Source organism: Protopterus annectens, chromosome 7.part0 (genome assembly GCF_019279795.1).
Source record: "Protopterus annectens isolate FY-2018-M chromosome 7.part0, PAN1.0, whole genome shotgun sequence".
NCBI lineage: Eukaryota > Metazoa > Chordata > Ceratodontiformes > Protopteridae > Protopterus > Protopterus annectens.
The window spans coordinates 1556679194-1556707014 of record NC_056739.1 but is presented as its reverse complement, the minus strand read 5'-3'; the positions used below and the strand labels follow the sequence as shown (position 1 = coordinate 1556707014).

Sequence of the window (27821 nt, the reverse complement as noted above, 5' to 3'; positions counted from 1 at the left end):
GTGTATATATTTAGTAATGTTTTATTATCATTGTTATATGTAAACTCTCCTGAATGATTGCTTTTTTTTATTAGAGTTGCAATATTCCTATTCAATTCTATTTTAATGTACAAAACTCCTAAATGTCTGTTTTATATACTTAATAAAAATTTATTGAAAAAAAAAAAAAATCATCAACTACAGAATTTTTGCACCAGGTCTTTCCACAGAGAAGCTTGGAAAGTGGATGCCCTGTCATTCAGTTGGAGGAACCTCTCGGGATATGCCTTTCCACCTCTTCCTCTTCTTCCACGGGTCTTATTGAAGATAAAACAGGACAAGCCCAAGATGATAATCTTGCTGGCTCCAAATTGGCCTCAGCAGTTTTGGTATCCAACTCTAAAAAACCTATGTCTGAGCCCCTTGGTTTTACCTCAGTCTCCGAACCTTCTGTCCCAACATCGGGGTCAGGTTCTACACTCTCATGTCAGAACTCTCAGCCTGGCGGCCTGGTTAATCCAGGGCCTTTGATTTCTTCTTTCCTACCCAAGCAGGTTATGGATGTCATTTTAGAAGCCAGACGTCCTAGCACTAGAAAATCTTATGCAGGAAAATGGAAAAGATTTTGTTCCTGGATGCAGGCTCAGGATTCTGATCCTCTTCTTCCTAACATTACCTTAATTTTACTTTACTTGACAGATCTCTTACATGAGGGTCTCTCTTTCTCTTCCATTAAGATACATGCCTCTGCTATTTCTGCTCATTATAATACAGACCCCCCCATCTTTTCCCACCAGCTCATGAGACAGTTACTCAGAGGAGCTAAGAACTTAAGACCTCCTAGATCTCCTCCCATTCCTGCTTGGGATCTCAACTATGTTTTGGAAAAACTAACCTTGCCTCCTTTTGAGCCTGCTGCCTCTTCTGACATCAAGTTTTTATCTTGGAAGACAGCTATCTTGTTAGCCCTAACCTCTGCCAGGAGAGTTTCAGAGTTACAATATTATTTTTCATCAAGACAGGGTATCTTTGAGGACTAATCCTACCTTCATGCCTAAGGTGGTTTCCAAAGTGGCTTTAAATCAAACTATCCACTTGCCAACCTTTTTCCCCACTCCTCAAAATAAAGGGGAAAGGATCTTACATTCCTTGGATATACACAGACAACTACGTTTTTACCTGGACAGAACCAAGGACATCAGAAAATCAGAACAATTGTTTGTTTCTTGTGCTTCAAGTTCCCAAGGTAAAGCCATTTCAAAACAGACCATTTCTAAATGGATTGCTCATGGAATCAGATTTTGTTATTCACACCATGGAAAGCAAATCCCAGGGAGTATACGGACTCATTCCACCAGAGCGGCTGCCACTTCTGCGGCCTTCCTCAGGGGAGTTCCTACCAAAGACATTTCGGAAGCTGCAACTTGGAGTTCAGTGCATACTTTCTCTAAGCACTACAATCTACCTCTCTACTCTAGGTCTAGGGCAGGCTTTGCCTCTGCAGTCTTGCAGGGCCTTCTAGCCGCCTTCTTCTTTATGACCACCTCCCTTTCTTTCAGCTTTGGGATTCTACCCTACAGTCATGACTGCAACAGTGAAACACGATGAACATAGTACAGTTGTGTACACCTACCATAAATGTAGATGTTCGAGTGTCTTCACTGTTGCAGTCTGTTCCTCCCTCCTGTCCCCTCTTATGTTTACTTTTGTGTAGTTCCTTTTTTCACCATTCTTCTGAGGTGTATTTGCAAAGGTTATGGGACCTTTTTCATTTTGGGACTCCTGACATCTGGGGCAAGAAAAACTGGAGAAGATGGCGTCGGCTGTCAGCTTTGTACTCCTGGTGCTCTGACGTCAGGGAGCATGGTTGAACAGCCGACGCCGGACCCAGACTTTGGGATTCTGGACGACCGAGGGCTGCCTGCCGGCAGGGGAGAACCCTACAGTCATGACTGCAACAGTGAAGACACTTGAACATCTACATTTATGGTAGGTGTACACAACTGTACTGTATCCTACCCATATAGCTAAGCCTACTACAGCAATGATCAAATGATGAACACAATGCAGCTGTGTAAGTAAACATACCCATTAGATGTTTGAATGTTCACTGCTGCAGTAACCACTCGCTCTCTCCAGCCCCCTTACTTTTTGGTATTTTTTTTGTTGCCAGGATTTGGACATTGGGTTTTATTTATGTAGCAGTGTCCTTTTCCAGGGTTCTAGCCACCCTGTTGCAGTCAGAACGAAAGTTTTTAAGGAATTGTCACCCAGACCACTGATTTTCTACAGCACTGCTTGAGCTGTCAGTGGTCTAGGTAAGTGGAAGGGTGCCCTTAAGGTTTTGAAGCGTCAGACTGTTGTATTCTGTAAAGGATATAACCCATATGGCTAAGGCTACTGCATCAGTGATCATTCAGACATCTACTGATGTCCTTCATGGATGCATCTGCAGTCATAACAACTGGGTTGTCCTGTCGTCAGGCAGCCCTTCGGTCGGCCGGATTCCAAAGTCCGGGTCCGGCTTCGGCTGATGTCGCACTTCACCCGACGTCATCTCTGTTGGTCTTCGGGTATAAAGGCATCAGCCGACGCCATTTTCCTCAGTCTTTCTTACCGCGTGGCGCCCGAAGCAGAAGCTGTTCGCAAGTGCCGGTCGGTCAGATCCAGAGATTACTACTTCCGAATACTACTTCGAAGACTTCTAAAAGCTAAGTACCCCGTTGGGGACTCTTTCTTGCCTCAGCCGATGTCAGAAAAAGTCAGTAACTGTTTAACTTGTGGGAAACAAATACCTCATAAAGATTTCCACTCTTACTGTTTGCCTTGTTTAGGCCCAGACCACGACGTAGCAGCCTGTTCAGCCTGTGCTCATTCAACCGAACGGCTTAGGCGTCGGTCGGAGTTTGCTGAACAGTTTTTCGCTCAGTTTTGCGTACATTATGCCGCCGGATCCTCCGACTACCCAGATTGTTAAAAACGCAAAGAAAGACCGACACTCGCGGTCCGCGGTTTCGCCGAAACCATGGTTAAGCAAATCATGAGTGTCTCGGTTTTGGCCGAAACCGAGAAAACTGATCAAAGCACAGCTGAATCAATGACTACTACTGAGGCTCCTGCTACCTTACTTGAAACGGCCTCAGAAATCTTACCTACAGTGGTTACTAGTGACTTATCAGACACCATCCCTTTGGATGTCTCTACCCCAGCACGTGGTGCTGCTAGGCCTCCTGCAGCCATGTCTATTAAGGTCTTTGCCAGGGCTAAAGCAGCCAAATCTGCTAAATCAGTGCCTGTTAAGCCCCCCTCTACTAGGCCCACTTCTAGTTCACAAATGCTTACTCTGGCAGAGGATTTAATATCCTTAATTAGGGGATCTCAATCTCACCCAGACAGGGCCTCTCAGCCCCCAGAAAAGAGACCTAGAGCAGAGCCCCCGGAGCCTGTGTCCTCTGATGATTCCGCGGAGGACTCTGATATTACAGACCAGCCAGAGGCTCATTTCTCCAATTATGAAGACTCAGATGCTGAAGAATCCATTCCAGCTGCTTCTCCACCAGAAGAATTCTCCTTTGGGGAAACCTTACATGCGAGAACAATTCCAATGGCAGGAACAGGATTTCTCAGATTCCAGAAAAAGACTTAGGACTTTTCTGCACCTACCACAACACAGGCCTTTAGCTATACCTCCTGTCCTCTCGGTTGTGGACGATGCATTTAATGATGTCTGCACTGCACCAGATTCCTTACCTCCAGCCCCTGTCAAACCAGACAGATTTTACAGGGTTCCAGACACTCATCACCACTTATACAAGGCCCCACTTGCAGACCCCGAAACCATATCCCAGGGGCCTAAGGCAGCAGCCTCGACCACAGCAAAAACCCCTATTCCTTCTCAAAGGGAAGCCAGGTCTTTAGACAGATGGGGCAAAAAGGTTTACACCTCTGCTACTCTCTCAGCTAGAGCTTTAAATTGTCAGTTTCACATGATACAATACCAAGAGTTTATGCTTGATCAGTTAACTAAAAAGCTATCCTCTGATGACCCTATAGATAAGAAATATATATTAGAAATGGTAAATAACATACAACAGGTTAGTAATCATTCCTTAAAATGTGGCTATGATGCACTGGAGGCTTCATTTAGATCAGCCATGACTGGCACAGTGATAAGAAGACATGCATGGCTGAAGGAACAGGTTTTACCGGATCATGTTAAAGCTAAGTTATTAGATGCACCTATGGATAAGGCCAGTTTGTTTGGTACACCTGCCCAGCAGGTAATGAAGAAAATGGAAGAAAAGGCAAAATCTGTACAAACAGTTAAAGATTTCTTGCAGGTTCAACCCCCAAGGTTTAGCAGGAACTGGCCTGCCAAAAATTGGTCCTTTCCTGACTCCACAAGACCCCAAAGGGGCAGGAATAGACGTCCCAGAGGCAGAAATCAATCCAGAGGGGGTGCCTACAGAGGACGACAGTGGCAAGGTAATAACAGAGGCACAGACACAGCCACTGCCACTACAACAGCACAGTGACTTGATTCTAACCCCGCCTACCAGGGAACAAATAGCAGCACCATTAGGCGGAAAATTAACCTTATTCTCGAAAAACTGGCACTATATCACAAAAGACAAGTGGATTCTGCAAACCATAGACCAAGGATACCGGTTCCACTTCCACACTTTACCAGTCAAAGAGGAATGCCAAACCTGCCTCCAAATCAAAAACAGAAGCTCTACAGCAGATAATGCAACTAACAAAGATGAGAGCTGTGGAAAAGTGCCAATAACAGAACAAGGCAAAGGATTCTACTCCAGACTATTCCTAGTTCCAAGAAAGGAAAAAGCTGGAGACCTATTCTCGACCTGTCCATCTTAAATACATACATCATTGTCCCAAAATTCAAAATGCTGACCCTCCAGCAACTTCTTCCCATGCTGGGCAAGGAGTGCTGGCTGGTAACTCTAGATCTCAAGGAGGCATACCTGCACGTCCCCATACGACCAATTTGCAGAAGATACCTCAGATTTCTTGCAGGATCAGAGCACTATCAATTCTCAGCATTGCCCTTTGGCTTATCTACTGCCCAGAGTATTCACAAAATGCCTGGCATCAGTAATCGCTCACTGCAGACTACAGGGAATCCAAATTTATCCATACCTGGACGACTGTCTGCTACAGGGGGACAACAAAAGCAAGCTGACAACAGATTTACAAAGGGTCATTTACTTGCTACAAGCACTGGGATACACAGTCAATTTACAAAAGTCAAGGCTGATACCATCCCAAACAAGGACATTCTTGGGCGCGGAATTGGACACAGTAAAACAAATGGCATTCCTAACTGCAGAAAAACAAAAAGAACTCCCTCTTTACTTCTTGGCACTAACAAAACAGATTTTATTATTTTCATGAATACTACTACATCGTTCTTTAGATTTACACATGAGTATTCTCCATTAAGTGCTAATTTTCTAGACATTACCATTACGAAAAGAAATAACAATGATCTAGTCACCACACTTTATAGGAAATCCTGTTGGAGGAATGGTATCCTCCATTTCGACAGTCTACACCCACGTCACATATTTCAAAATATTGTAAAGGGTCAGATGAACAGGATACTAAGAATATGTAGTGATGAATTAGATGCATTACAATTAATTGACTGTCAAAAAAAGTATTTTATAGATAGAGAGGGTATCCTATAAAGTTGGTTAATGATATAACTGATTCCTTGTTAGAGAGTTCAATACCCCGGAGAGAATTAGCTAAAACATTAAATAAAAAGAAAATGACTAAGAACATTGCATATGACATCAAATATACTAGTGATGTGGAACATTTAACCAGAATCGTGAAAGGAAACTGGAAAATTTTACTAATAGATCCAATACTTTCAGAATTGATTGGGGAAAAACCTGTTTTCAGATATAATAATTGTATGAATCTGAAAAGGCTGCTTTGCAAAGAAAAATTAGATATTGTGTCGGTTGATATTAGGGCTCATATAAAAACAGGTACCTTTGCATGCGGCAAATGTTCACTTTGTAAATATATAAGTAAGGCACAAGACTTTAATGTCTCAGGTGTTGAACTTAATCTAAAACCCACCTTTTATGCAACATGCAATACCCGAAATGTAGTATACCTTGCCACCTGTAACCAATGTTAACGGCTATTATGTGGGCATGACATCACGAAGGTTCAGAGACCGAATATATAACCATGTCTATGACATAAGAAGAAATAGTCCCACTAATGCATTGGCCGTACATTGTAGTACTCATTCTCAGCATAGCTTTGTTTTTCAGATTTTGCAAGTGGTAAATCTTAATAGGAGAGAAGGCGATCACATGAACACACTAGAAATGTTTGAACTTAGATGGATTTTAAGACTAAAAGCGCACATACCACCTGGACTTAATACTGTGGTCAATATTCGACCTGCCCTTTTAGGACCTGCATGATACATCAGATCATATTACTTTTGTTTATACTGCCTTCTGTCCCATTTTATTTTTCAGTCATTTTTCAGTTTTCTGCTTTTTATTACATCACATATGTCCATTCTCTGGACCTGTCATACATCCAAATCAATACTTTCTCATGCCAACACTTTCTAGAACATCAAAAAGGGTTGAAGTTTACACATTAACGTATAGTGTGTTTTTAGTGATGCCTGTTATATGACTAGCTCAGATACGTACTGGAAGGGAGTTTTAGATTTATATCATCTCACCCAATGTAAGACTTGCGACTTTGCATTTGGAAATAAATGGTACATATGAATTATGAATTTTATGCGTACTTGCCCTATCTTAATGGCAAGATCCAGTCTATATTTTAAATCTGGATATATGCTAGTAAAAAAGAAAGAAAAATAGAATTTATGTTAACTGATATAGAAATAACAACTATGTGGTGAATAAAAGTGGACCCTGTATGATTTATACTTTTAATAGTACTGATATTTGTGATCAATATTCTGAATAAACAAAGATTAGACACTTTGAAATGAACTATTCATAAATGGAAATATATAATATAAAATAGGGAACTAATGAGATATGAACATGTAGATTAAGTATGAAACTTGCATAACATAATAATATCTTTTTGTGATGTATAATTTATTATGCTGCCACGGTGGCTGGTAGAAATGGCTACATTTATGGGACGATGGAATCTTTTTTCATCCCGCCTTAGCTATAATCTGAAATAAAAATATTTTTGAATTAATATAAATTTTACATCTGTTATACCATTAATGATCGTGGTTATAACGGGATATTTGAATTTGTTTCTATGGTATACTAAATAATACCTTATTAAATATTTTTGAATGTAATCAATTATAATAAAGCCGAGTTGCTTAAAGGTCTATAGCCTTATTAGGCATAGAATCTAGTAGAATTGTGATGCGCAATTTCTATGCCTATACATATATTTTCTCAGCTTTTCTTAGTTTTTCTCAGTTTTTCAGCTTCTAATGACTGAGATATTTTTAGTATGGGTCTTCAGTGGAAGAATGTTTTATGAAAATGCATTATACTATATATACTTTTAATATTTATAACATCATACTATTATATGATAATACTTAAATTGTCATAGTTTTATGAATGACATCAAAACAGGAAAGCGTATACTTGCTTTTCGCTGAATTTAAAATGCTATATGCAGGACTAGTTATCTAAAAGGGATCTTCTCCCATATATGGGCATGACTTCCTTGAGAACTATAACAACAGCTTTGATTGCATCAATTATAGGTGTAACCTATATTATTGATTTATATGAATTCATATGAGGTCATACAATGAAGATTATGTGTACTTTAAAAGTGTTTTAACTTGTACATATTTGTTCTCATCACTGAATGTATATATACCAGCGCTATTTTGACAAACTATTTTAATTGCATTTGATTTGTTTGTTAATTGATTGAATAATTGGCAATACTTTTTAGTATAAAAATAGCAGAAATTTTAGTGAAGATTGTAACCTGATGAAGCGCACTCTGTTGCGTGAAAGCGCTCGTTTTTATTAATAAAAAGATTCAAACTTTGTTCCTCGTGGTGGTTTCAAGCAAAATTTGATCTTCACTAACAAAACAGAACAAGCTAACAGCAAGAAAAGTTCTACAGGCCTTGGGCTTCATGGCATCCTGCATAATCTTGGTTCCACATGCCAGACTACATATGAGAAAACTACAGTGGTACCTAAAGAATTTATGGTCCCAACACAGGCACAGCCTAGAAGCAGAAATTCCTCTTATCCCATGCCTAAAACAGGAGTTCCTATGGTGGGCTCAAGCATGCCAGTCAAATCCAGGCCTACCTTTCCACAACTATCAAGCAAGCCAAACCATCACAACAGACGCCTCAGACCTAGGATGGGGGGCTCACATGCTGGACAAATGCGTACAAGGATTGTGGACACAGGACCAGCTCCATTTGCACATCAACCTAAAAGAAATGCTGGCAGTAAAGCTGGCAATCCAAAAATTCAGACCATTCCTCAAAGCAGGACATTTGATGATAAGGACAGACAACACCACAGTCATGTGGTACATCAACAAACAGGGAGGCACTCATTCATACCCCTATGCAGAATGACTTTGGACCTTTGGACCCTGGCTCAGCTACAACATCCAGTTACAGGCAATGTTCGTACCAGGAAAGGAGAATACTCTAGCAGACATGTTAAGCAGAACCACCTCGGATGCTCACGAATGGATGCTACACCCGGACATCTTCAAGGCCATCTCAAAGAAATGGGGAATGCCACAGATAGATCTATTCGCTTCCCTCTCAATCACCAGCTCAAAAATTCTGCACAAGGACGTTCCACCCACTTGCATGGAAAGTGGACTCGCTCTCCTTCAGCTGGAAAGGTCTGACAGCATATGCATTCCCACCTCTTCCCTTGATACACAAGGTATTACTAAAAATCAAGGAGGAACGTCCAAGGATAACCCTGATAGCTCCAAACTGGCCAAGACAACACTGGTACCCATTGCTGAGGAGCATGTCTCGGGACAAAATATGGCCAATACCCCTGATGCCTTTGATGTTAACCCAGAACAACTACAGCATCATGCATCCAAACCTAAAAACTTTGCAACTGACTGCATGGAACATCACATAGCAGCAACTAATCCAGAGCTTTCCCAAAGGGTTAAAGACATTATCCTTGAAGCCCGCAGACCTTCCAACAAGAAGGAACTATGCAGGAAAATGGAAAAGGTTTGTCATTTGGAGTGCTGAAAGAGGAAAAGATGTGTCCAATATAGACATTGCTAACATTCTGGAGTATTTGGCAGAGCTTCTACATACAGGCCTGTCCTATTCCTCCATCAAGATACATGCATCAGCTATTTCAGCAGAATACAGCTTTGATCCACCTGTCTTTTCACATCCTTTACTCAGGCAGTTCCTCAGAGGGATCAAGAATGTAAAACCTCCTAGGAAACCACCATTGCCAGCTTGGGATTTGAACTTTGTGCTGGAAAAGTTAACACTCGCACCTTTTGAACCAGCAGCAACAGCAGACCTGCAGCATCTATCGTGGAAAACTGCTTTCCTACTGGCAATAACCTCAACAAGAAGGGTTTCTGAACTTCAGGCTCTAATGGCAGTACAACCCTTCCTAATCTTCCACCAAGATAGAGTGTCCATGAGGACTAATCCTACATTTATGCCTAAGGTGGTATCCAGAGTGTCTTTAAACCAGGCAATCCACCTACCTACCTTCTTCCCAAACCCACAAAACAGAGGGGAAAGAATGCTGCATACCTTGGATGTACATAGACAGCTACGCTACTACCTGGACAGAACAGTAACAGAAAAACTGACCAGCTGTTTGTAGCCTATGCAACAGGAAGGGAAGGAAAAGCGATTTCCAAACAGACAATCTCCAAATGGATAGGAAATTGCATACGATTCTGTTACTCCTTTCATGGAAAACCAATTCCACAGAACATAAGGCCTCATTCTACAAGGGCAACAGCCACTACCACAGCCTTCTTACGAGGAGTGGCAACCAAGGACATTATTGAGGCGGCTACTTGGACCTCCGTGCATACATTTGCCAAGCATTATAATTTACCTCTGTATTCCAGATCCCGAGCAGGGTTTGCCACTGCTGTACTGCAAGGGATCCTAACCACACCATAAGCTATTCTTCCTCCTCCCCTAGTTGGCTATGGTATTCTACCCAGTTGTTATGACTGCAGATGCATCCATGAAGGACATAGTACAGTTTTGTACCTACCATAAATGTAGATGTCGAACTGGATAGCATCTGCAGTCAGGATTACCTCCCTCCTTCCCCTCTGTGGTACTCCTAGGGTATTTACCCTCCTAATAGCTAGCTGGCGGGGGGGAGTCTCTTATGGTGTATTTGTTTGTATATATGTACATACATGCTTATTTTTTGTGTTTGCCTTCTATCTTTTTGGAAACATTGGCATTTAACCAAAATTTAGCCTTCCAAGAGGGCAACTGGCATCTGGGGCAAGAAACACTGAGGAAAATGGCGTCGGCTGATGCCTTTATACCCGAAGACCAACAGAGATGACGTCGGGTGAAGTGCGACATCAGCCGAAGCCGGACCCGGACTTTGGAATCCGGCCGACCGAAGGGCTGCCTGACGACAGGACAACCCTGTTATGACTGCAGATGCTATCCAGTTCGGACATCTACATTTATGGTAGGTACAAAACTGTACTTTATGGTAAGTTTGCTTACACAGCTGTATTTTGCTTTCCCCTTTCCCTTCCTGACATCTGCCACATGAAAACAGGGCAACAGGACAAGTTATATTAAATTTTCTGGCAAAGCAAGCCATAAAGAGTTCCCACCAGAAGAAAAAGTGTTGAAATATTCTAAATTCATTTTGGTGTCCCAGAAAACAAGACTTCAGGCTGATTCTAGACTTTTGTTTCCTAAATGAACTTCAGCCGAAAACAATGCTGTAAATGATTGTGGTACAGACATTTCTTCCTTTTCAAGCACTATTATGTTTGTCTGCTTAAAGGTGTGTATAGCTAGGCATCTTATGGTTCCCCTGATCACTTCCTAGTATGTTTCTATTTTGTCTCACCATATGATATTCAAACATAAATCACTGTTGCAGTAGCCTAAGTTTTTATGGGTCCTACTCCACTGCAACCATGTGTCTTCCAAAAGCTCAAGCAGAGCTCGATAAAAGACAGTTGGTTGGAGAAAAACTTCAGAGATTTTTTTGCCACCGAAAAAAGAGAGAGAGAGAGAGAGAGAGAGCGCTCCTCTGGTAGGCCTGTGAAACTGCCAGTTGGCTAGCTATTTTCAAGACTTGGGCAGATAAGTCCCAGTTGGGGGGAAATTTTCAGCTAACTTTTATTTTTATCAAGAAAACTTGTGTTTTTCCATGAAAATAATTGTGTTTGGCAAGGAAACTGGATGGGTTTGGACTGTTTTTGCTTGTGTGAACTTACTGTGAGGAAAAGTTTAACTTTTGACAGAAATTTAGATTGTAAACTTTTCTGTGTTTGGAGGACACTATGCTTGTGGGGTGACTGTCAGTAGTTTGATTTACTTACCTAAGAACCACTTGCCTTACAGTTTAGAGATTTGTTCAGGCTGCACTCTCTACTTTCGTCACAGGGGTAAGATTCATACAGCTTAGGTTACTGCTGTTATGGTAAGTTTCACTTGCACAACTGTACTTTCTTGCTTGACCTCCAGGATGTTTATCTGCATGTCAAAATAGTCAAGGGGATATTTTCACTTCTGGGTAGGAGCCAGACACTTTCAAGTCTGCCCCCTTCCATTTGGTCTTGCCTTATCTCTAAGGGTTTTCACCAGATATGTGGCCATGATGGCAGTACACCAGAGTTTGAGGTACAAAGAGTTTCTTCTCTTTAGGTTATTGGTTCACTGCTGTCCCTTCTTTGAAGAAGATGAAAATATCAAGAGAGTCTTTACTCGGTTTAGTCCCATCCTTGGGCATCACTGTGAATACTGCAAAGTTACAGTTGGAGCCATTACAGCCTATAGTGTTCATAAGATTTTTTTTGGACAGTGATTTGCAAGGTAGGCTTACCTCACGAAAGGCTTCATCCAGTGCAGTGGGCAGTATTCTTCATATTTTCCATGGATATCAGTATTCTGTGAGTCTTTGAAAACTCTGGCCCTTGTGGCAGTAATGATCTTTCTTGTTCCTTTGCATGCTAACACATGCCAGTATTTCAGTGAACTGTAAGGACAAACTGAGGTCAGTCTTCTGGTCTGCTGACAGACTTCATAAGAATTTGAAATGTGTGCAAGTCCTTCACTGGTGACTTCGTACTGTGAACTTGTATCTAGCTTTTCACCTCCATGTTCTCCTAGTAACGGCCACCACAGACTATTCTACCCTAGGGTGGGAAACATTGTCAGAATAGAATGTTTCACAATATATGTCCACTGTAGAGGCCAACCTGCATGTACATTTGGAGATGAGAGGAGTTATTTCAGTTCATAGATAGTTATTAAACATGCAGTCTCTAGTAGATCATTAAGGAGCTAAGCCCAGTTTACAGATTGTTGTGGTACACTGTCTGGTTAAGTGACTTGTTAAAGGTCACACATCAGAGGAATGAAAGCTGAGGGAATCAAACCTAGGATTACAGGATGCAACTTGTTAGCAGTTCATAGGCTTAATCCTCTGTACTGTGACAGACTATTTCCAAAGGCTGAGAGATCCCTTCAGGGATGCAGGCTTTGCAAGACACTGTCCAACCAGTTTCAATTGCAATGCACACAGACAACATGGAGGTTATAAGGTATATAACCACAGTGAGCAGAACCCATTCTTAACGCTTATGCTTGGAGGCCATGAGTGTTTTGGAGTGGGCCTTGTCATCCATTCACTTATTTTTTGTAAGCCACATACTGGGAGATCAGTTCTAGTGGACAGGTTCAGCCATTACCTTTTAGTGACTCAGTAGTGGTCTTTCAATCCAACACCAAAGCAGAAACTCTTCTAACACTTGGGAAGTCTTACTGTGATCTGTTTGCACCCTTCAGTAATGGCAAATGCATCAACTACTTTTATTTGATAGTTTCATTGAGGGAATTGGCCCAGGTATCTTCTGGTCTAGAGAGGATCCTCAAGTCTCCTTTATGCCTTCCCACCCTGTTCCATGATATCCAGAGTCATTCTCAAAGTGAGTCTGTACATGGTCACAGTTATTTTAATAACTCTGTTTTGAACCAGACCGCTGTGATCCCCACTCTTGTGACCTCATCTTATGGAGATGAATCTGTAATTAAAGGTGTCCAGAATCTTCTTCTCACACCAGTCCAGCAAGGATTATCTGCATTTTAAATTGACTGAATGGTTTCCCTACTTCTGTAGATGGCTAGGAAATTTTCTTATCCTCATTGGGTCATCCAAACCATGGAGTCTGCCCAGAAACAGTTCACTAGCAAGTAGGAAATAAGGATAGTTGGCTTTGTTTTTTTTTGGTTTGAACCCCTTCACAGATCCTTTTTTCAGTTGTATTAGACTTTTTATCTCGTATCCTTGATTATGATTTGAGTTATAGTTCTATTAATGTTCATTTATCTGCTGTACTGAATTTCCACTATGAAGTGAACAATGTGTCTGGAGCATTTCTCCCTGGGCCTCTGCTGAAAATAGGCTGTGTCCTAGTTTGACTTTCCCAGTCAAAAATGTTAAATAAATGAAATTAAATAAAGTGCAAGAAAATGTGATTATTTTGCTGAAAACATTATATAGATGGGGGGGGGGGGGGCATGAACAGGATTTTGAAGAGATAAGAGCGGAATTCACCATCTCTGCTATCCTCATCATATTTCTGACAGGAAATTCTATTTTTAAGTTATTGTACTTTTTTGCCTAAAAACTAATAATTTAAACTATCCTGTTCGAAAACATCACAAATTATTCAATTATTGCCATATTTTCTTGTCAAACTATTATCTGGAAAATTTTCACAACTACAAGATCAGTCACCCAAAAACAAACTATAAAGACACTTTTATGACAAACGAGTTCCAAATGCTTTTTGACTAATATCCAGGAACTGTCTCTGAAAATGGACAAATAAATTGGACAATTTTAAGGAGAGGTGTCAAAGCAAATGGAACTTGTCCAGAAGTCTCTTAATCAACAGAAAGTGCAGATTTCATGAATAGAAGAAGCTTTAAATGATGTACAAAGAAGATTATCAGAAGAAGAAAACAACACAGAATTCCTGTTAAAGCAAAATTCCTTATTATTGAGCAAAACAGATGATTTAGAGAACTGATCTCGAAGAAGCAATGACCACATTTTTGGTTTACCTGAGAAAATTGAAGGGGGTAATATAGGATCATAGGACATTACTAGGCTAGTGGCCCTGAGGCCCTTTACAAGCCTAGCCAAGAGTTTATCCCCCCCCAAAAAAACCTCAGTCAGCACCTGTTGCCCCTGTCAATGAGAGTCACAGGTGGAACCCCTGGGACATATTTGTGGTTTCTCATCCACTCATCAAGGTTGTGCTTGAAGAGGGTCAACGGCATACTCTGTTTGTCATGTATGAGGAGTCTATTCCAGAGAAGGGGCAGCCTCTGGGAGATGAACCTGTTTCTCCAGCAGGTTTTGTTAATGTCTCATATTAGATGTAGGCCTTTTGATTGGGTAATGAGCAAGGAGTTCGATTTATGGATATGGAGCATCCCTAGTAGGGCAAACTTTTTAACATCCAGGCTCCCTAACATTCTTGATCTGCCTGAAGCAATGTTATATGGCAATGAGAGAGCACACAGATCTATGACAGTTACACCCTCTGAAAATAACTCAATACCGAGATCTACCATTGTAATTTTTTTTCATTACAGGACAAACGGTAGATATTCAAGACAGCTTGGTCAAAATCTCCCATCTAACTAGAAGGGAAAATAATAAGGTTTGACAGTGACTATTCCTCCACAGTGATATTTAAAAGGAAATGTTTTCTGTCATTAAAGAGCTCAAGAAAAAAATGATCAAGGTCCGTCTGCTTTTCCTTGCTAGACTTAAATTATTTCTTTCAGATGGGAATATTTGAGGACTTGGATAATGCATTGTCTTTTCTGAAAAAAAAAATTATATACATAAATTATATATTTATTTATATATATATATATATATATATATATATATATATATATCTATATATAGATAGATATATATATATATATATATATATATATATATATATATATATATATATATAGATATATATAGATATATATATATATATATATATATACACACACACACACACACACACACACACACACATATATAAAATTGAACAAACAGAAGCGCCATGGACTGAAATAGCAGTTCCGTCAAACGAATGGCTGAAAGAAATGAATGTAAAACCAATGAGAAGAAAAAGAAAATGAAAGAAAAGTGACTAGTCAATTTCAAAATTGTTATATTTTTTAAGTTAATACCTATTTCTACTTAAGAAATCTTGTTTATATTTCTCTCAAACCCTTTTTACCGTCAAAAAAGGAAACCTGGATGTGTACAGCACTAAGGTATCTGTGCTCTTTTTATTACTATTACTTGCATGCATATATACTGCAGCCGTGGTGGTGCAGTGGTATCATTGTTGCCTCACAGCAAGAGGTTCTCCTGTTCGATTCTCGGCTGAAGCGCCTTCTGTGTGGAGTCTGCCTGTCCTCCCCGCGGTCGAGTGGCCTTCGAAAGACATGCGTGAATGGGCGTGCCTTTGTTGAAGGTTGGGCGTCGGGCTGGCACTTCGGCGCCGTAAAAATCTACTGCTAATCATTAGCGGACCGGAGTTCTGCTGTGGCGATCCCTAACCGGGAAAAGCCGAAAGAAGAACAAGAACTTGCATGCATATATACCTATTCTTATTTAAATATTTGATATTATTTTAAACTTTAGCATATTAACAGCTGGATTATTTGCCTTATAGCTTGTCATACTTACAACCAATAACTATTTTATTTTATACTTAACATATTTATTTTAATAACTGGAGCTAGTTCTGCAAGCAGGATTTCTAGGTTCTTTTATATTAAAATTATAACCCTGAGTTTATTTAACAATTTAAGATTCAGCTTTGAAATGTCTTTATTAATATATGCGATCCTGATCAAAGCATATCAGGAATGTCAGTAGGGTTTAAATGTGAATTGAGTGTATAATTTGCGAGGGATAGCATACACATGGAGATGCATTATTAAAATCATCTCTCTTTGCAGAAAATGATAAATAGTCACTGTCTAGCTTAGATTTATCTGACAGTTCTTCAAAGGTTTTATGTTACTAGAGCAGATGGGACTTGATGGTGGGTTTTATAAGTTAAGAACGATCCTGTTTTGTTTCACTCACATGCTGTTTGGTGTTTCCTGATGTTGGAAAAGATAGGGGTAACCATGGTGCCATGAGTCTTGTATTTTTGTTCTCAGGAGTATTAAAAACTTTGTACTCTTTATTATTAGTGATTTTTATTACTTGTACTGGTTATGGAAATTTGTTTTGAGGTGCTGTTGGTTAAGAAATGGAGTTTACATTGGTGTGATTGTGGTTAACTTCTTGGAAACAAACACCGGACTTGGATTGCTTATTTGAACTGAGGGACAGGTGTAACGGCTGATAGTTGGGTGGTTTGAGCTATTCGTGATTTTCACTCTGTTGAGGTTGAGTGAAGACTGTCAGTTGATGAAGCCTTTTTACATTCTCATACTTGGTATACGTAGAAACTTCCCCTGTAAATGCAAGTGATCCAACATCACAGCTTGCTTCTCCATTTGTGCACTGACGAGTGGTTAAATCTATAGTTGTGGAAATTGCTGGCTCTTGATATGCTTTGGATTGGCTTCTTTTGAGTTTGGAGTCTTGTGTGTCTTAAGAACTTTTGTTGGACTAGAGCATGTGTGCCAGATGAGATGTTTGTAATGGGGCGGAGAAAGGGTGGAGTTTCAGGGTGCAGCTCTGATTTGTACTGTTTAATATTAATTATTTCTCGACAGTGGATAAGAGTTATCTCATCCTAAAAACGAAGTAAAACTAAGAAGGGGAGAAAGAGTGGGAAAGGAGAAGCAAATGGAAAATAAATGATAAAAATTTTTCAGATGACAATCAAATATTCCTATTGCTTTTTGCATATATGAAATTGAACATAGTATTTTCTCCACTTACTTTAATCAGTTAATGATATAAGACATATACAGGATGCTACATTCCCCCCCCAAAAAAAGTATGAAACTCTTTCCCTAGGTGAAGATAAAGAAGAAGAATTACTAGCACAGGATTTACTTTTAAGAATATTCTAGCACTATAATAGGGAAACCTGTTAAACAAACTGGAAATTAAAACCTAGGAATGATAAATTGCCAAGACTAAACACATGGCATTGTTTATGAGGTGAGATTCTATTGTTGTTGTTGTTGTAGATGTTGAATTATAATGGCATAAAGTTATACAAGCAGGTATTTGTTTTTCAAACATTTCTTATTTACCTTCTCACCAACATGAACAGATGACTGCTTTTTGGAGAAGAATAATTGTAAGGGTTATTCACAAAATACTAACTACAATGAATAATTTGTTTATGAATACTGCTAATCACTGTTTTTATATATATATATATATATATATATATATATATATATATATATATATATATATATATATATATATATATATATATATATATATTACTTAGAGGAGCAGAATGTTTCCTTTCTTTGGATCTTTAGTGTTCTTCTTTTTTGGTCATACTGTTTTTGATACACCAATTGGTCTAGTAGACAGACAAGTTTTATTTACAAATCGTATGTCTATAATTCCATTGAAAGTCTGTGGGGGTTATACTGTAATTTTCAATTACTGCATCCTGATGGTTTTGGTAAAATCAGTTTATGTTCCCATGTTTTAAGAAGAATAAGTGATTAAAACCAAAACCACACAGCCAACTCTGGCAAAACATCAGAAAAAAATTGGAGCGGTGACTCCGGAGGACTGGAGGTGCATAGAAGGTGAATAAAGATTGTGTCTGCTTCTAGTTTTTCGTAATAGTTATTTTGGGGAAAAATGATTACATGCTTATTAAAACTGAGGTTGCATTAAAATAACTGTGGTCATTGATACCGTGAATCATAACAATGCCTGATATAGACATACCTTGTTTATTCAGATGCTGCTTGCTGACATTGCATATTGTGAATACTGAGAAACTAAATTATCAAAAAAAGACAAAAGAGTTTAAATTACATGATACAGTCTATCATTACATACTTTTTTTAAGATGGGGAGGGAAGGGAAGGGAAAAGCAAAATAAGATGTTGATGACTTATGTTTTAATATATTTTGTCTTACGTTGGTGTAATACATTATAAAAAAATCACTGCAGTTTTATGCAGTTTTAGTCTAGTGACATAAATCAGAAAGCCAATTATTCATGATATTTAAACATTCAGTGATTTCACTTCATATTGTTTATTAAAAACAGTTATTACTCAAGCTATATTATACTTTAAATGTTCACTTCTAGTGTTGTGTGAAGCAAGAGAAATGTTGTAATTGATTGGTAACACAAATTCTTTTTTTTTCTTTTCTCTCTCCCTAATCCTTTCTTCATTTTTGTAAATTAACTCTTACATTGACAAATTATAGTCACACGGAAAACGTGTCAATTTTCAATATGATTTTGTTATTAATATGTGTAATTTCTATTATATTGACTATGATCTCTTACTCTTAACTAAGACACACATTGCAAGAAACATATATAAGAAATTTAAATGTCATTAGTAATATTAAATATGGGTAACATTATTCAATTTGATTAATGTAACCTATGAAATTAAACTGATATACAATACATTTCTGCATTTCAGAAATGGGTTAAAGTTGTATAATTGGCAAATAATGCCCTTGTTTATATAGACAACAATATACTATAATAAATACTATATTGAATAAGAAAAAATTCACTGGTTAACCCACATAATTCATAGAGACACATTCACATTGGGCGTTATGTTTTTTTTTTTTTTTTTTTTTTATTAACTTGATAGAGTTATGGAGTAGCAGAGGGGAACTAGTTCTGCTTCTGTTGTTGGGTAGGATGACTTGGATAGAATCTCTACGTCAGGAATGTTATACTCCATGTGGGGAGTGGAAGCTAAAATAACTTCATGTTTAATATTTTGTATAATATTTTTGGTGTCTACAGTTGTATACATTATTTTTGTTTGTATTAACACTAAGTCCACTAGGTTTATAGCTATCTGTATGCACTATTAAGTGGTTTATTCATATTGCCGTATTCTAAAGTTTTTAAGTTTTTAATCAAAATTATTTTTGAATTGCAAGATGACAAATTTAAAGTGTATTTCTATTAATATTAATGGATTGAAAAATGATTGCAAAAGGGGTGGTTCAAATAAATATTTAAAATGACTTTCTTCCCAGGTCATACTGATCCAAGAAACACATCTGTTAACCAATGATATAGCTAGACTCAATAATAAACATACTGTAATAGCTAGTTCCCAGTATAATCAGAAAAGAAGAGTTATAGCTGTTTTGTGGACAAATTATATACCTATACCAAATATATTAAATACATATAGTGATGACAAAGGAATATTTTGTTTAGTGACTTTAGAAATTAATGGGAAGATATACACTTTAATATCTATTGGATACCTGGTATAGGTGTTAAAACAGTCATACTCCATCTTGGTCAGATCATCCAACATTCAAAAGGTAGCCTAATTTTGGCAGGAGATATCAGCTACAGCCAAAGCTTTACTAAATTTCATTAATGTATTTAATATCAAAGATATTAGTCAATATTCAGTCTCTGATTCACTATTTTTTACACATTTCTCTAATAGATATGGAACACAGTCAATAATTTATAGTCTGTACCTCCAATCACCTAACTACAAGTCTTGATAAGCTTAAAATAGTCTCATGCCCACTTTCTGATCATAATGCCATAACATTTGAATTCCTTGTGAAACATAACAGTATTCACATTAATAGTCTTCCAGCGCATATAACCAACTTAAAAGATTTCAAAGAATTCTTTAATAAGGAGACACAGACTTGCATTGACTTTGATAATATTAAAGATATATCTGAAATCTATTTATGGGATGCTCTAAAATCTTATTTAAATGGTAAAATTATAAATTGGTATGCTTTAAAGAAAAAAACAATGGGATAAGGATTTACTTTGAAATAAAGGGAAAAATGATAAACTAAAAATAGAAAGTCAAAATAGCAATAATATCTCAGTGAAAGAAATTAATAAATTGCAAAGCAAATTTATAGAAATCTTAAATCATAAAATTAAAGCAAATTTAGAAAATATTAAAAAAATTACTCTGTAAATCCAAAATCAATGTGTAAAATAGCCTCTAGAACAAAAAATGATTAAAACAAATCACATCAAGGAGCTATACCTAGCTGATAAAAAGAAAAAAAGTCACTGCGATAGAAGATATCTTAAGTGAATTTAGAACTAATTTTAATAAAATTAATCAATTTGATCCAGCAATGGATCCATAAGACACAACTAAAATTTTTATTAGGCAATATACTAAGAATAAATTGACAAATGAACAATTGAAATTAACAGCCCTATATTGTTATTAGAACTCAAAAATCAAATTAATAAACTGAAACCTAATAAAGCTCCAGGCAATGATAGCATTATATCAGAACTTTGTAAGCTTATGCCTAATGAAGCGTTAAGCATCTTACTCCATATTTTTCAGTTAGTTAAAGATTTATCAATAGTTCCACCTTCATGGAAATGTACGCTTATATCTCCAATCTTGAAAACAGATAAGGACCCAACTAAATGTTCCTCTTATAGACCAATTTCATTATTAAATGTTAATTAGAAAATATGTATATCTGTACTTGCTAGTAGAATTCAACAGTTTTTTCCATATTTAATAGTGATCAAACTGGATTTATAAAAAATATAAATACTTACAATAATATTAAAAGAATATTAACTGTAATTGATTATGTTAATATAATAATTTAACTTGAATAAGCTTAGACATCAACAGTGCTTTTGACACAGTTAATTGGAAATATCTGTTATTGGTCTTAAAAGAATGTAATTTTTCAAAAGGTTTTCTATGACTTATAAATATTCCGTATGAAAATTTCTTAGCTTATATAAAAATAGGTTCCTATGTTTCAGAATCAGTTTTGATTACTAAAGAAACAAAACAAGGCTGTCTGTTGTCACCTTTATTTTTTACTTTAATTATGGAACCATGTGCGAATTACATAAGATCAAAATCAGATATTAAAAGAATACAAATAAACACCCATCTAAATTCAAAATACTGTTGTTTTCTGATGATCTACTTTTAACATTGAATGATAACAAAAAAATCACTTAATTCCCTGTTTGGGGCTATTGAAACTTTTCAGTCTATGTCTGGTCTTACATTTAATGAAAACAAAAAAAATGTATAAATTCAAGTATAGATGAATGGAAGAAAGATTTTCTAATATATATTGTAAAAGATAAAATAAAATATTTTAGGAATAAGTTTAAAAGCATTAAAGCTATAATAAATATAAATTTTAGTAATAGTCGGGATAATATTAAAAATATTATTAATAAATGGAACAAATTCATATTTCAATAGAAGAGAGACTTTAAATAATAAAAATATTACTGTAATACAATCATTAACTCTTCCTATCCCTAAACAATATATAAGATAATTTAATTCCTTAATTCTTAGATTTATTTAGTATCCCAACAAATGTAGATCAGCCCTTAATCATTATTTAAGAAACTGGTCTTATGGGGGAATTGGATTACCAGATTTAGAATTATATTTCTTATCTACTATTATTAAGACAATTACTTTTTAAAGAAATAACAGTTACACTGCTGAATGGAAAGACATACAAGAGAGTATTTGTTTAAGATCTAACCATCTAATATATGCACACCACAATAAGATAACCAGTAGTAACTGTCTTTGTTTATTAAAATATTAGATTTTGGAAAATCATAACCAACTAATTAATTCATCTTTATATTTCCCCGTTATTGATAAATTTTAGAAAGTGTGTACACCAAAATCTGAATATAAAGCTTGGCTATTCTTAACATTCCCTATAGCATATACACAAAGTAATATAAGCACATTCAATACAACTATAATGACTATATTTAAAGAAAAAAAATGTAATATTTTGGTATCAGTTGATGGATAAAGAAAAGTGGGTCTATATCACATTGTCAAACTCTTAAAAGTTTGAACGTCATATGGTCGACACCATATGATCGAACTTTCAAAAGTTTGAATGTTTCAACTGAGATCTCTGTACAGAGCTGAATGGGAAGATTTCCCTTTTCTGTACTGTAGTGCGATCTCAAAGTTGATGTATTTAAAAAGTGGGGGTGTGGGGTGCTGGGGGCTTGCCCTCCTGTTTAAACCATTCAGGTAGGTTTTTTGTTTGGTTTATTTTTTTTATTATGTTTTCTGACTTTTAAAAGCTCGATCATATGGTGTCGACCGTATGATGTTCGGACTTTTCGAAGTACGATTATGTAATATAGATGCAGAAAAGTTACATTCTCCGGATTTTATTTTAGAAAAAAATGAATTTAAATAATGAAACGTGTTAGATATTCAAAATTGCAGATACTCTGTGGATAAGAGAGTAAACAATGCAGCCATAAAAAAAATTAGTTTCAACTTTTAACTATTTTGATGCATCAAAACATTACAGAAAAGGGACTTCTGTCTGAAATCTATAAGATGATTAAAAATAATACAGAATATTACAAAGAAAATTATTGAGACTTTTTTAAATCCATTAATAAATATTTTCTCTAAAGAACCCACTTCATCCTTAAAATGGAAACTATTTTCTTGGAAATGTATGCATAAAGCATTCATTACACTGCATAAAATAGAAGTAATGTCTAAAAAGAATGTTGGATGCTGGAGATGTAAGTTGAACATCAAAGCAGATAGACAACATGTGATTTTGAATGTGTTGTAATTAAACCATTTTGACATGATGTTAATTATTTTTTACAGTCCCTATTCAGTGATAATTTTACATTGAATAAATTATTAATTTTATTCAGTACCCCAATTCCTTCATGTGTTAAAAAAATCATTCTGTTTTTTGGAGTCTCTTGTCAATCATAAGGAAAACGATCACCAAAAACTAGAAAAGTAAATTGACTACATTAATAAAAGAATTTCTTAATATTGCAACCAAAGTTTGTCATCTAGAACTATTGTCAATCAAAGAAAGAACAAGTAGAACCACTTCTTACAATTTGTGGATGAAACTCAAGCAACTGTTAAATAAGCAGACATTGATAATTAGAAATGAACGACAACTTCATAAACTAATTGAATTTCTCAACCTTTTTACTTTAGTAGACACCTTTGTAAATAGTTGTTTTTGTTATCTTTTCTTGCTTTGTTTTTTCTTATTTATCTGTTCGATTTCTATACATATTGTAATGTTACATTTTGTTATTCACTTGTAAATCTTAAAAATATTTAGAAAAAAAAGAAAATTTGATTATTTTTGCTCAAGGTGTGTGGGAGCATTTTAACTCCCTCCACCTTATCCAAGGACCCTGTGAGACCTTATGATCTGAATTTTGTTATGAAAAAAATGACACTACTACCTTTTATGCCAGCTAATAAAGCAAATTTAAACTTTTGTCATGGAAAAATATTTTAAGTGGTAACTTCCGCAAGAAGAATCTCTGAAATTCAAACCTTTTGCATAGGATAGATTTTTTCTTGAGAACAAATCCTACATTTATGGCAAAAGTAACCAGCAAATTCAGTCTGAAAGAAATGAATGTACCCATATTTTTCCTGAATACACTAGCAGAAGAAAATTCCTCCTATGCAGACAGGATAAAATCAACCAGAAAGACCCCATATCTTCATTTATTTTGTATGGTCTAAGCAAGCTGGGATCTATGATGTCTAAAATAACCTTAAATTGGTGGGTACCAACGGCTGTCAAAATGTGTTTATTAGTGCTCTGAAAAATAGAATAAGCCTTTGCCAGCCAAACCCATGGCTAACTGAACTGGGTAAGTTGAATCTTCTCAGGCTGCCTTTAAAATGCTTCATTGAATGAGATTTATGTAGCTTTGACACAGGCTTCTCTGCATACTTTTACCAGACACTGTATGCTGGTTTTGATCTCCAGGTGCAGGTGCTCCTCTGGGGCTACAATCATCTGTGAGATCCTTTCTTTGTTCCATCCAAGAAGACGAGCTAGGAACTCTGTCTTGATGGTTGAAGACGATGGACAGTAGTACCTCATCTGTGAAAAATATGTTTATAATGCGAGATCTGGATTAATGTGTGTTTGTCCTTTTCAGCAATTTCACTTGCCTTTTTTTCTAGCTTGTGACATGAGGCCTGGGAAAGATTAGGCAATAGTTTATTTATTATGTGGAATATGAGCTTGAGTTGTATTTTCTTTTTGATGACTTGTGTGAGACGCTTACTATCTGGAGCCATTGAGAGAGTACATATCACTGTGGGATTGGGAGGAGGAGTTGGATGGGAGTAAGGCTTACTTTATCCTCCAGCAAATTCCAGGTTGCTGAAGTGGATGGACACAGGTTGCACAGAAGTTTCATTACACTAAGTACATAACTTTCATTTTTACAGTGTGTGTTCATGCTTACATTTGTTAATTTTGGCTGTGATTGGGTGACTGCTTAGCTAATCATCTGTGTATTATTTGTAGCACTCAGTCTTCCTCCCTCAAAGATATTTGCCTTGACTTCATAGAGAATTTATAGAAACTGAATATAGTATTTTCTCCTCCCAAATGTAAAGGTTTATCCATTATATCCTGGAGTATCAACAGTAATGATCCATGACCTCTGCTTGGCCTTCTCTGCACCTGGTAAAGCTGAAGTTTATGTGTCTGATGTACAAGAAGTGTATGTACAAGTTGTTGACAAGGTAAGCATTTTTATTTCATCACTGTAATATATGCCATTTACATTTTTGTAGCCCTCATATGTTAAGAAAATAAGATAGAGCAAAGATAGTTGCAAATTTGCATTTTAGATCTCACTTATTAGGCTACCTCAAAGATTATGGTTTTAATGTTGTATGTGTTGAGATGAACACATTGTACTTTTACTGCATTTGACGTTCACTATTAAGAGGAAGTTTTTTCTGAAGTGTGTAAAGTGAAGTACAAGGCCTCAAGATAGAGAGAGAGAGATTGATGGCAAAAAATTATGTTCTTTGTGTAGATCACTTTGCAGTAGTAATTGCTACTGGGACTTATGTCACATAAGGCAGCATTCAACCTGACTTCCAGAGCTCAGGATCATCCCGCCTGTTGGCCAGGCAGACATCCACTCCTTAGTATATGCTCTTTGTAAAGCTGACATTTGCCCATGCCATTTTAAATCTTTTGCTGCAAATTGCGGTGCATGAAACATTGTACTGAATCTGGTGTACTGTGTCATTCATCCTGCTCTGGAGGTCAAGCTAGATGAGAACTCTGTTGGAGAAATCCATTTGTTTTCTTTAGTGTTCTTGTTTGACACTTATACTTCTGTTTTGTTGTTAATGGTTCAGAAGACAAATTGTGCATTATGGTATGTCCTCTCCTGACAATGAAGCCAGGTTTTCTTGTGGTAGGCAAATCCCACATAAAAATTTCTATAGTTCCTGTGTTTTCTGCATAGGGCTTGATCGTGACTTTTGAAGCCTGTAGTGTTTTCCAGAGCTTTACTTCCAAAATGATTAGGAGAAGGGGAATATCCCCTGAAAAACTGGGTAAGAAGAGTCTGGATGTCCTCACCTCTGACACCCCCCCCCCTAAGAACTGCATAAAGAAGCAACTTGTGGAAAATGGGGTTAGGGACTCTGGAGATTTGACCAGGTTTTCATTAGGTGCTTCCGCAACCACCCGCCCAAGGTATCTGGGATTTTTAAGACCTTTGGTGAATCAACTTGGAGGCTACCCTGCCTGTAGTTCTAGGTCCATCCCATTGAGCTGAAGTCTTTAATGTAGAATGTGGACTGGACTCGTGCTGTAGGCATCCATTGCCAAAGTCTGCATTTTTGTGTCTGAAGTGGAGGGTGATCAACCCATTATTTTAGTCGGGGAGGACATCCCTAGTCAAGACATGGCGGTCTGAGACTCCCTTCCCCAGTCTCAGGCTTCCAGGGTAGCTGTCCCAGTTAAGAGAACAAAAACTCCAAGCATAAAATGTCTGCCCCTCCTTGCTTTCTCGGTCTCAGCTAACCAGTGGGTCCTCAGTTTCCACCCCCTTTCAGACTATTCCACTGGAATAGATTGCATTGGCTCTGACTGCAACTTCTGTAAGACACAAGAGAACTCAAATCCAAGTTAGTTTCAGTGTATGGAGTCCCCTCTTTTAAGAGAAAGAAAACCCTCCACAGGGAAGGAGTCTAAGTTAACAAATAAAGAGGGAGGAGGGTTGGTCTGTGTTTTCCAAATATGCCTCCTACCTTAGGGTATGACAACAGCACTGAAGATACCATAATCCTCTGTTTCTGCTATCATGGAAAGCTTATTTGAAGTTGCTTCCTAGAGATTGAAAGAGTACTTTAGATTGGAAGCCAGACAGGCATCTGATGCTCAGAAAGTTATTTTATGTTTTGCTGGACATAGTGATCAGTATATCTCTCGCTATTCCCCCATCCTGAAGCTGTTGAGGAGGCTTTCTTGGCTACCTGCAAGGAAGCCAACACCACCCCTCTCAAAAAAAAGATAGATTTTCAAAAATACAATAAATTCCATTAAAGAAATACTCTGCCATATCCAGCAGATGTCCTTCATGGATGCATCTGCAGTCATAACAACTGGGTTGTCCTGTCGTCAGGCAGCCCTTCAGTCGGCCGGATTCCAAAGTCCGGGTCCGGCTTCGGCTGATGTCGCACTTCACCCGACGTCATCTCTGTTGGTCTTCGGGTATAAAGGCATCAGCCGACGCCATTTTCCTCAGTCTTTCTTGCGTGGGCGCGGAAGCAGAAGCTGTTGAGTGCCGGTCGGTCGGATCCAGAGATTACTTCTAATATACTATACTACTTCAAAGCTAAGTACCCCGCGTTGGGGACTCTCTCTTGCCTCAGCCGATGTCAGAAAAAGTTAATAATTGTTTAACCTGTGGGAAACAAATACCTCATAAGGATTTCCACTCTTACTGTCTGGCTTGTTTAGGCCCAGCCCAGCACGCAGCAGCTGTGCGGCCTGTGCTTCTTTTTCACCCGCCGAGCGCAGGGGCGTCGTCGGAGTTTGCTGAACAGTTTTTGGTTCTGTTTTGCGTATATTATGCCGCCGGATCCTCCGACTACCCAAACTGCTAAAAAAGATAAAGACCGACACTCGCGGTCCGCGGTTTCGCCGAAACCATGGTTAAGCAAGGAACTGCGGCCCGAAAGCAGAAAGCTGATCAAAATACAGCAGAATCTATCACTACCACTGAGGCCCCTGCTACTTCTCTTGAATCGGCCTCAGAAATTTTATCCACTACGGTGGTTGCCACTGACTTATCAGACACCATTCCCTTGGATGTCTACCCCAGCACGTGGTGCTGCTAGGCCTCCAGCAGCCATGTCCATTAAGGCCTTTGCCAGGGCCAAAGCAGCCAAAACTACTAGAACAGTGCCTGCTAAACCCCTACAACACGGCCCTCTTCTAGTTCACAAATGCTTACCCTGGCAGAAGATTTAATTTCATTAATTAGGGATCTCAATCTCACCCAGACAGGGCCTCTCAGCCCCAGAGAAGAGACTGGGGCAGAGC

At 37.7% G+C, this 27821-nt stretch overlaps 1 protein-coding gene across 3 annotated transcripts in view; it reads left to right on the top strand.

Annotated features, from left to right (window-relative positions):
* NUP210 (nucleoporin 210) overlaps nucleotides 1-27821 on the top strand; it is a 2490054-nt gene that overhangs the window by 1364361 nt on the left and 1097872 nt on the right. For all 3 annotated transcript variants that reach the window (XM_044078102.1, XM_044078101.1, XR_006365597.1), the window contains one exon: nucleotides 24866-24994. In XM_044078102.1, coding sequence (XP_043934037.1) covers nucleotides 24866-24994 — 129 coding nt within the window. The remainder of the gene's footprint in view (nucleotides 1-24865; nucleotides 24995-27821) is intronic.